Raw genomic sequence first — 11,434 nt, forward strand, 5'->3', positions numbered from 1 at the left:
CTTTATATTGCTCTATCATGTCCTTTACATCAGTGACTGTTAAACTAATCTAAACGCTACATATGTATAACCCCTGACAATAGCAGCACATACTACCGCTACCTGCAAAGCTATCAGTATCAAATGACTCAGTGACTGAAAGGTAAAAAGAAGCTAAGAAGTAACATATTAAGGAGAAATACTGGGAATTAGAAGAGTCATGCAGTTCAGTTCTTTCACTCAGCCTGGCAGCTTGCTAGCAACAAGGGATGCTTTCCTCTGAGGAAGGTGCTGTGGAGTGGGAATGTGTCACCAGTAACATCCGTCTTCTCTGGTGTTGCTGTAGGATGTTACTTGTTCTTCATTTTTGCTCTAGCTATGTAGTACTCACCAGAATAAAAATATTTTTATCCTTCCTGTAACAGTTTTTTAAATTAATGTGTTTTTATTGCCTTTTTAAAAAAACATAAATAGATCACACACAAAGTTACATTGTGCTCTTTATGGATCCTCTGCCACTAAGTCACCTCTCCCTGGATCTGTGATGTCCTCTGTTCCTCACACACCTCTACCTCCCTCCAAAGCACGACTTGGTAGTGAGATGCAATGATGTTCCCACCTACATTTGTTCCTTGACTCCCTGCATCATTTTTATTGAAGCAGTCTAAATAGAAGGCATTCAAGAAAAGATGAATGAATAATTGGAACCTAGAATTAATAACAGTTCTGTTTCTTAGATATGTAAACAATGGAGAGGATAAAAGTATGATGTACTGGTTCCACTAATTATTCAGTGAGATTTTATGAAATGTGGATACCAATTAAGAAACTCAATGGAGACGACAATAGCATCATTTCCCTTTGGAATCAAACAATTTGATAAATTGCAAGTTTTAGGCCATGTTCCAGCCCATGGGAGAGCAGGAACAGATGTAAAGTGATTGAGCTCTTCAGTTTCATTGTTTTTGCCAATACAGATATTCATGAAGCAAGAATATGCAGGAGTTATCAGAGGAATCAGCATTTTCTCTCATCTCTTTTGAATTGCAAGTTTACAATTTCCTCAGGAGTAACCCTCAGAAGACAGCTGGATCCTTCATTCACCACAACTTGAGTAATACAAGTAAGTCATTATGTTTTATATAAAAATTTCATTTTATTTACTTTTAAATGAATAGAGGTATTTTTTGGTCATTTTTAGGATGTTGAATTATTCTGCATAATATTGCAATGAAATATATAGACCTTTATAGGTTTTGTCAACACTTATAAAATTGTGCAGCACAAAGTGTAAACCATAATGTAGACTACAAACCATGATTAGTAGCAATCCTTCAATAAGTGTTCATCAATTTTAACAAGTATACCACACTAAAGAATGATGTTGCTAATGGGGCAAAGTATGGGAGGGAGAGGGGGTGGTTATATGGGAATCCCCTATATTTTTGATGTAATACTTTTGTAATATAAACCTTCTTTAAAGGAATGAATTACTCTTATAAAAATGAAAGTAACCAGAGAAAGAAAACAGTAGTTAAAATATTTTTAAAATAAACACTTAAAAATTTAATCTAAAGAAATCATAGTATTCACTGGTGCTGAAAATATTCAGTTCACCAAGGACATCAATTTCTTGGAATGAACTTAAATACATGAAAATATTACTTTTGTTTTCCTCAATTCAAGATCTCCCACAAAAGAATTGTGATTTTTAATATTTTTGGCATACTATAACATCATGGTTCAGAAGTGTAAATAATGATATTAAGTGTTGTAAATGTTAGAGATGTAAATAAGCTGAAAGTATTAAGGTTAAAATGAAATTACAATAATTAAGGAAAGTAAATAAGATGAAATGGATGAAGGAACAATAGATAAGTGTTTTTAATGCATACTATTCTTTCAGCTATTAAAATATTATTGGCAAGTAACAGAGTCAAACTCATTCAAGACATTATTTTTGAGTTTATTTCCCTTTAAAATTTTATTACCCTTACACTAAAAGAAACAGAGAATATGGGTTTGAAATATATCTCTTTATGGCCATGAATATAACTCTTAAATCCAACACTCAAGGAGTGTGAGCTATTTTGTATTGTGAAGAACTGATGATATTTAACACAAACAGCAGTAGAGATAAATCAAATTTTATCTTTATAAACATTTTTAAGTTGGTCATAAATATTAGCCATTTTAATAAGAATACATCCTAATCCTTGTTTCTCCCTTTAAAAAAGTATGGAATAGTATCCTCTATTTTCCAGAATTATTTTATGTCACCTCTCTTCTCAATCCAAAAACATTTACTCTGTGATCTTTCCACCACCCACCATCATGAAGAAAGAAAGAGCATAATATTTAAAAGAAGGAGTTAAAAGGAATAGTGTGGGATGAGAAATGTAAAGTACATTCCTAAATAGTTTACTAAATTCAAACAGTGATAAGGAAAAATATTTGTACAAATAAGAGGCATCAACATGTCACTGCCAACAGAATCACCAGCCATGCTCTTATAATCAGATTTTACCATCTGGTTTTAACTCTAATTCTGTGTCATCTCTTCTCCCTATTTTCTAATTTGTATTAAATTTATTAGAAAGATAGAGTGTTACAGGGAAGAGGAATGGATACTGGGATAGAAATGAAACTGTTATAAAATATTTGCAATACTTCAGATGTACAGTACATAAATCAATGCATTATTTCATATAACTGTGTAAGTGTGAAAATAATGAAAGAGGAAAAAAGCTGATGGGGAAAGCACAATTATTTATTTTATTAGTTGTGGAAAAGATGTCAAATGGTGAATAAGAAAGAAAAAATAATTTGATAAATAAGGAAGCCAAAAACAGTTCATATATTATAGACCTTTGATAGCTATAGTAACCACTTCATGTGTCCTATGGAAATTTAGTTGTAAGATAATAAATAAAAAATTGGGGTATTCTTAAGGAGGAAAAAAGGTAGTCATATGATAAATCATCTATTAAAATTTCCAAGTGATGCAAATTCTCTAAACTGGAAGTTCTTGAGAGAGTATTACACCTAAATATTTTACACTGTAGATGAGGAAGTTTAGTGATCATTCAAGATTATTATGATAATTTTTTACTGTTCAAATTCTTGGAAGCTTATTAGAAGCTGAGATTGTGCTAGTCATTTGAAAGAATAAAGGGACAGCAAGAATAAGGCACAATTTATCCTTTTAGTTAGCAAATTTGGATTTATGGAGAGAGTTGGAAAGGTATTGCTAAGAGCAAAAGAAAAGATTTAGCCACTCAGCTACTTTAAAATAATATATTTGGGCAATATTATGATGAAAAATTTATATGAACTGAGAAATTGGTATGATAAAGCAAAATAAAAAATTAATTTATGATCAGTAAATTGAAGCTGCTGTACATGCGAGTAATTTTATGGTTAATTTATTGGTTTTGAGATTACCTTAAGCAGAAAACCATTACCTTTTAATATTAAAAAACTCAATTTTGATGATGTATTTTTCCTCTCACCAATGTTATATAGATTATGACTACAATAAGGACAAACCTCACAATTGTGACTGAATTTATACTCATGGGATTTCTTCCCGGTCAAAATATGTATATTTTACATTCAGTGCTCTTCTCAATTACTTACTTGTGGGCCCTGATGGGAAATGTCCTCATTATCCTGATAACAACTTTAGACCAGCATCTTCACACCCCCATGTACTTCTTCTTGAAGAATTTGTCCTTCCTGGATCTCTGCCTCATTTCAATCATAATCCCCAAATCCATTTTCAACTCCTTGACCCACAACAGCTCCATCTCCTTCCTTGGCTGTGTCACACAAGTCTTTTCGGCAGTTTTTTCAGCAATTGCAGAGGTGTTCCTCCTCACGGCAATGTCCTTTGACCGCTATGCTGCCATCTGCCATCCCCTGCATTATGAAGTCATCATGAACATGGGCACATGCATGCAAATGGTGGCTGTGTCTTGGCTGGGTGGGGGTCTGATTGCAGTGATGCACACAGCTGGTACCTTCTCCTTATCCTTCTGTGGGTCCAATATAGTTTATCAGTTCTTCTGTGATATTCCCCAGTTGTTAGCTATTTCTTGTTCAGAAAATTTAATGAGAGAAATTGTACCCATTCTCATTACTGTGGTTTTGGAGTTCTGCTGTTTTATTGTAATTGTCGTTTCCTATGTCTACATATTCTCAACTGTCAAGAAGATTCCATCAACAGAAGGTCAGTCAAAAGCCTACTCCACTTGCCTTCCACACCTGGTGGTGGTTGTATTATTTCTTTCCACTGGTTTCACTGCTTATCTAAAGCCAACTTCATCATCCCCTTCTATTTTTGATCTGGTAATATCTGTGTTCTACACTCTGGTACCACCAACATTGAATCCCATCATATACAGTCTCAGAAACAAGGCCATGAAGATGACTCTGGGCATGTTGATGGAGGGAAAGCTCATCAAAAAATAAATACATATTTTCAATAAAAAATATCACCTACAAATATTCAACATTTATTCATTTTTCTCCAACTTACACAAGGAAATGCCTAAAATGAAAAAAAAAATTAGCAAATCCTTTATTGGGAATTGTCATTGGCAAAAAAAGTCAGACTTCTCTATTATTAGTAAGCTTCTAAAATTCCTAAAATTATCAATCCATTTGTCAAGCCCATTATAAAATGACATTTAATAGTTATAACTGTAGCTATTTTAATATGATGTGAGGAAACATGTTTGCTTGGAAGTCACTAACATTCATTACCAAACCCCCCCAAAACACAGAAAAACAACGAACAATAAATAACCCTTAAACTCCACTGTCTTATGATCTCACCTACTAGTTCGAATAATTAAAACCTTGCAGAATAAATAGTATCCATGTATTAGATTGCTTATTTAGACAAACCATAGGGAATGAAAGTTCGAAACTTAAAATGGTGATCTCACCTTCCAAATTTTACATACAGGAAGCTATCTTTCATTCTACATCTCTTTCAGGGTTTTCAATTAAATGAGAATTGGGAAATGCAAGTTAAAAGTTTTAAAGTGAAACAGGATCTCAAGGAATTGGGGATTTAAGATTAAAGTCTGATACTGAAATGAATATTAATTTGAGTGATGATTTATTTTTGTCACAGTATGATTCTATTTCCTTGATGACCTATGTACAAATATTAAAAATATAAATGAAAAATTAAAATCCCCCATTTTATTTTTGAGTATAACTATTATTATTTTATATACTTCTTTTAACTATATCGGTTATTGAGGATTCTCCTCAGTCTTCAAGGCTTACTTTTGATAGCTGATGATAGCCTTTCTACTAGATATCTCAGTTTCCACAGTGTTTCTTCTACTTTACATATGCATTATATTCTTGCATTACATAAAATATTGTGTTGAAATAAACATAGAAATGTGTGTAAATATGATACATGGAAACATGGGTACTATAATTTCAAAAGCTTTCAAATAATGTTTATGGAATATTATGAAATGAAGAGCTCTCAATAAGTGATGCCATGTTAGTCTAGTAAATATCTGGGAACACATAATTATTTCTACAGAACACACATAGCTTTTAATATGTATTAGGTACACAAAAAATATTTCTTAAAAGTACTGAGCATATGATTTCCATAAGGACTGAGCTTGTTTAAATTCTGTAAATTTTTTTCTAATATGTTCTTCATGGAATACTTTTTTTACATTGTGATATAACACAAGATTGTTCTAATTTATCATTTCTTCACCATGCAGAGGAACATTGTCATTTTCTGTATTTTTATTCTTTAGTGTAAATCATCTGTTCATACATCATGTTAATTTACCTGTTGTGCCATAATATTGTGGTTAATTTGCATGTGCTTTTATGTCATATAAAAACTAACATCTAATACATGTAAATATTTTCTCTCAAGTTATCCCTTTCATTGTTTAAGAAAACTTTTTAATAATTATGCAATACAATCTTTCAAACTATTTCCTCATTATTTGAGTACTTCAATTTGATGTCATGAATTCATCACATTCAAGATACATTCTTTATATCTTTCTCATTTTATACAAATAGATTTGTATATGTAGATTCAAATCAAAATTTTAGGGTTTTCCCCTTAAATCTTAAAGAAAAGCAAGAAATATATTCCTGAAAGTTGAAAAAAATTATCAACCAAGTCCCTTCTTTTTAGAATGAATTAGCATAAACAAATTCCTTCTTTTTGAATAAAAGATGAAAATATTTTGTTTTATTATGACATATTCAGCATATATCACAGAGGGCATATCAGCACAACTGAGAAGTTGGCATTATTCTAAACCATTTGCTGCTCTATTCTTAATCATCTACATTAAACAATGTATTAAAGAGAAAATTTCAAGACAGTACAATATTTGAATTTGTAGGATTGTACCTGATGATTCAGCTTATATTTTTCTTTCATAAATCAGGTGATAACACAATGCTCTGTCAGCCTTTTAAGATAGACATAAAAGTATTATGTTAATAATGTTTTTGCTGATAATGGGCCATCAATAAATGCTGATGATCATTGGTCAAATGATCATCACTGAAAACACTTGTGCTTTCTACTGAATAGTCTTAAACAGACTTCTTCATCTAAGCCTTACATGATATTAAATTATGTTGTTCAGACATAAGTCTCTCATAACAAACTAAAAATAAATGCACTTGGGAAACTTTTAGAATAAAACCTAAACCTCACAATACCAGAACAGCATTGGATCATGTACTACAGGGGAATTCCCCGGCAAAAGTCCAATTTTGTCCTTCTGAGGCCAACTAATCATCACCCGATGAATACTTAATTGCTGTGCAGTGAAGAAAAAAATTGTAATTAACTTACCCTCACAGTGGTTTGAGGCTGTATGTACCTCAGAAAGACATTCTCTTAAAGTTAATCCATTCCTGTGGTTGTGAACTGATTGGTAAGTTGGAACTTTTGATGAGTCTACATCTGTTAAGTTGTAACCATTTAATTCAGGATGGGTCTTAATACTATTACTGAAGTCCTTTATAAATGGAATGAATACAAAGTAAAAGAGAGAAAGCTATAGGACCAAGAAGCTGAAATCAATGGAACCTTGAAGAAAAGAAACAGACCGGTAGAAATTTTCATGTGTGCTGGATATAGCAGAAGTGTTAGGGATTGCCAGCAGCCTGTCCTCAGGGGAAAAAAAGCATTGCCTGAGGTGCCCTCATTTGACCTTTTGTCTTAGTCTCAAAATTGTAAGCTAATAAATTCCCACTTTTAAGCCAACCCATTTCATTGTACCTGCTTTCAACAGCGTAGGAAACTAAACAGTTTTCAAACCAGGAGATTGGGATGCTGCTATAGCACATACCATAATTGTGGAAACATCTCTGGATTTGGGTAAAAGACAGACTGGAATAATTTTGGGGTGCTTAAATGAAAAGATCTAGATTGCTTTGAAGACACTGTTGGTAGACATATATACTCTAAAGTTACTTCTTATGAGGACTTAGAAATGATGAATGTGTCATGGGAAACTGGAAAAAAGGGGACCCCTTATTTTAATTAGTTAGAGAACTTGTTAAATTGAGTTCTGATGTTGGAAATAAGGCAGACTTTGAAAGTGACCAAGTAGTATGTTTAGCTGTAGAGATTCCCAAACTAAATGTGTAAAATGAAGGCTGGTTTCTCCTTGCAGCTTATAGTAAAATGTGGGAGGAAAGAGATAAGCTGAGAACTTCCTTCTTAGCACAAAGAATCCAAAATTGATGTATTGGAAAATTCTGAGTTTCTGCAAAATCTGTCCCCAGAACGTAGTTCTCCAAATGACGTTTTAACTAAATGTGGTACAAGTCAGTCCTTTTGGTGCAAGTCAGGATTGGAAATGCAGTTTTCCAAAAAGGATTTGTGTAAAGTTCTTTTGTCTGATGGTTTGCACTCCTGAGTACTACATGTGAAACCAACAAATTTTTTGTGAGATCTGTATGAAAAGAACCACTGTCAGCCTGGATGTAAAAGGACAGAAAAGGGACAGATTTAAGGTAAAATGACTTACAATGCAGAACCATGGAAGTTGAGACCTGGACCAGAGACATATTCTGGGTCAAGAGTGTGGACCCACCCATGTGTGAGGAAAGGTGAAGTATTCCTTGGAACTTGGAGAGGGTGGGCCTTCTACCCCATTGTTCAGGAAGAATGTTACCATCAAGGTTTCTCAGATGCCTGGGGGATTATGCAGAATTTGGCTGCCAGCACAGTGTTTGACAGGGTGGAGCCTAGACCTGGCCACCGTTTTGATGCTTGGTGAGGGTGGAACTTCCAATACTAGAAAGAGTGAAAGCAATTCTCTTTATAATATTTCTGAGTTTAAGCCTTTGGGAGATGAGGATCAGAGATAAAACTATTGTCACCTTTGTTCTACTTGATTTTACCAGCAATTTGTTTGCCAATGGCAAGAGAGCAGAAAGGAGAGTGTTATTTTACGGAAGGAGTTTCTCAGTATATGGAAGTCAGCCTTAATATTACCAATTTCTATTAATGCTTAGTAATAATTTCACCAAGAACTGCTCAGAGGACTCTTGAGTACTTGAGCAATAATTTTATTATATTCTTCTTTTTATTAATAATTTCAGACACAGAAATAGTCTGAAAGGAAAAAATAACTTAAAATACAAGAAGTTCTGAAGTGGTTAAAGATCCTTTTTAAGATAACTAAGATATGTGTTTCTTTAGTCTGTTACAGAAAAATATATTACTTTTTACATACTTTCTGAACCGTGACCTCAGAATGGATTTATTTAAGGGGGTTGATTGTTATTTTAAAATTGTTTTTCATGAGTGTATCAGCCTTTGAAACAATTTTTTACGTAACTGTTTTAATATAAAACAGGATGCTGAGCATACTGTAAGCAATGGAAAATTTTTGAAAATAGTAGTGAAAGTATATTTTAGTTATAAGTAGAAATTATTAAAAGATATTAGAAATTTATTGCTAATTTATCAAAGCATTACAATTAAAAAGTAGTGGATATAATTTTTATTTTAGGATACAATATCATTAATCAATTCTTCATATTTAATCATATAATAGTAGGTTATAAAATACACCTTTTTATAAGGAAAATGATTTCTGCATTATAAACAATTCTTATTGTTTAATATTTTAAAAAGTGAGAGAGACCATAATAGAACTTCAGCTGGTAAGGGTACTCTCAATCCAGTTTCTGTTGGCTGGACAACTTAAATGCAAAATGGAATTTTCTGGAGAGATCCACTTTTCTGGATTGATACCAACTGGTTTCCCAGGGCAGGATATTCTAACAGGAAAAAAAGCAGAGGCAAGAAAGCCTCACAGAAAGAACAAAAGGTGGTGGGAATATACTCAACTGTTGTAAGATGGGAGGGTCCCGGCACTGAAAATTGTGAGAGAAATGTGGCAATGAGTGAGAAAAAAAATTTAAACATATAGAAGCTGGGGAAAAAATTCTTCGTAAAAACAACAGAATAGGACAATGTTCCCAAAGAAGTAATAGAGGGAAGGAAGCTTTCTTTTGGAAGCGAACAAATATGTAAAAAAAGTGTAATCTAAATACTGTACCACACACCCAGGACAAGGATAAGGTGAAGAAAAGATGAGAAAATCTGATCGAACACATTCTATTCTAAAGGACTAGAATAAGTTGTTCTGAGCATTAAAGAGTCTTGACACAAAGTTAATCAAAAACAAAATCACAGACAAGAAAGAAAAACTAACTTTCATAGTTTTTTTTCATCAATATAATCAGAGGCTTAGACATCAGAAAAGAATTACAAGCTATATTAAGAAAAATTAAGATATAACTCTTTCAAGAGAACAAATTAAAACTCAGAGGAGACTCAAAATTTGGAACTACTAATTAGAGAACTTCAAACAAATCTCCTAAATCAATTGAAAGAGATGAAGGAAAAATATGCATAAAGAAATAAAGGATAATAAGAAAAATCTGTGTGAGCATATATAAGAAATTGAAAGTGTAAAAAGAAATATAGAAATTCTGAGGATGAAAGGCACAACAGTTGAGACTTAAATATATATATTAAAGGCATGAAACACCACATTTGGATGAGAAGAAAAAGAATAAGTTAAAGGACAGGACAAGCAAAATCATACAACCAGGAGAAAAGACAGAGAAAATAATAGGAAAAAAAATTGAGCAGTGTCTCAAGGATTTGAGGGACAGCATGAAGCATGCAAACACATGCATCACAACTGTCCCAGAAGGAGAAAGAAAGGAAAAGGGGAGAAAGAATATTTGTGGAAATAATGGTGGGGAACTGTTGTGAACCTTGTATGATGATATGCTTGATTGTTTTGTAAATTCACAATTTTTACTACACACTTAGTGTTTATGTAAATTCATGTATGAATGATATACTTCAATATAATTTTATTTTAACAAATGAACATAGAACTTCCCTTAAAAAGGTGAACATTTACTTTGCACTTTTGAAAAATGTGGGCTTTACACCAAAATTTTAAACAATGAACTATTTAATATTGTTCAAATGATCATAGATAATATTTATGATCTTTATTTTTTTAAAGATATATTTATTTATTTTATTTCTCTCTCCTTCCCCGCCCCCTCCACCCCAATTGTCTGTTCTCTGTGTCTATTTTGCTGCATGTTCTTTGTCTGCTTCTGTTGTTTTCAGTGGCATAGGAATCTGTGTTTCTTTTTGTTACGTCATCTTGTATGTAAGCTCTCCATATGTGCGGCACCATTCCTGGGCTGGCTGCACTTTCTTTCACACTGGGCAGCTCTCCTTATGGGGTGCACTCCTTGCACATGGGGCTCCCCTACACAGGGACACCCCTGCGTGGCATGGCACTCCTTGAATGCATCAGCACTGCACATGGGCCAGCTCCACACGGGTCAAGGAGGCCCGAGGTTTGAACTGCGGACCTCCCATGTGGTAGACGGATGCCCTAACCACTGGGGCAAATCTGTTTCCTGATATTTATGATCTTTGTTGCTCAGGAATACATATTGTCAGTGTGGACAAGGATTCTGAATAGTATTGATTTTTTGCAAAGTAGATCAATGACAGATCAATAAATTAATAATGATGTTTTCAAATAAAAATGACCCTGAAATTTCCAAACTTTTATGAAAGATATAAGTATACATGTACAAGAAATGTAACACAGTCCAAATGGAATAAATCCTTATAGGCCTACTTTGAGACGCATACTAATCAGAATGTCAAATGCCAAAGATAAAGAACACATTCTGGAGAGGTGGGGCAAGATGGCAACTGAGTGAGTACACCCTCATCATCTCTCCTGAACAAAATCAGCTGAGAGGTGACAGAATCCTGCCTGAGAGGGCAGTTTTGGGGAACTACAAAGTAGGAGGTGTCTGGATGTCTATCTGGAGAGACTGAGACAAAGGTAATGCTTGCTCTAGGTAAAAT

The 11,434-nt window shown here is 33.4% G+C and overlaps 1 protein-coding gene across 1 annotated transcript; it reads left to right on the forward strand.

Annotated features, from left to right (window-relative positions):
• The first annotated feature begins 3,507 nt into the window (after window positions 1–3,507).
• Window positions 3,508–4,452, forward strand: LOC101440701 (olfactory receptor 14A16-like). Its single transcript, XM_004473021.2, has one exon. The coding sequence runs from the start codon at window positions 3,508–3,510 to the stop codon at window positions 4,450–4,452; it is 945 nt and encodes a 314-aa protein (XP_004473078.2).
• Window positions 4,453–11,434: the final 6,982 nt, after the last annotated feature.

The sequence above is a fragment of the Dasypus novemcinctus genome, chromosome 22 (assembly GCF_030445035.2).
Source record: "Dasypus novemcinctus isolate mDasNov1 chromosome 22, mDasNov1.1.hap2, whole genome shotgun sequence".
Taxonomy (NCBI): Eukaryota; Metazoa; Chordata; class Mammalia; order Cingulata; family Dasypodidae; genus Dasypus; species Dasypus novemcinctus.

Bases quoted from the DNA above. Each gene is read 5' to 3' on its own strand.
- LOC101440701 (XM_004473021.2), top strand. From the start codon at position 3,508: ATGACTACAATAAGGACAAACCTCACAATTGTGACTGAATTTATACTC.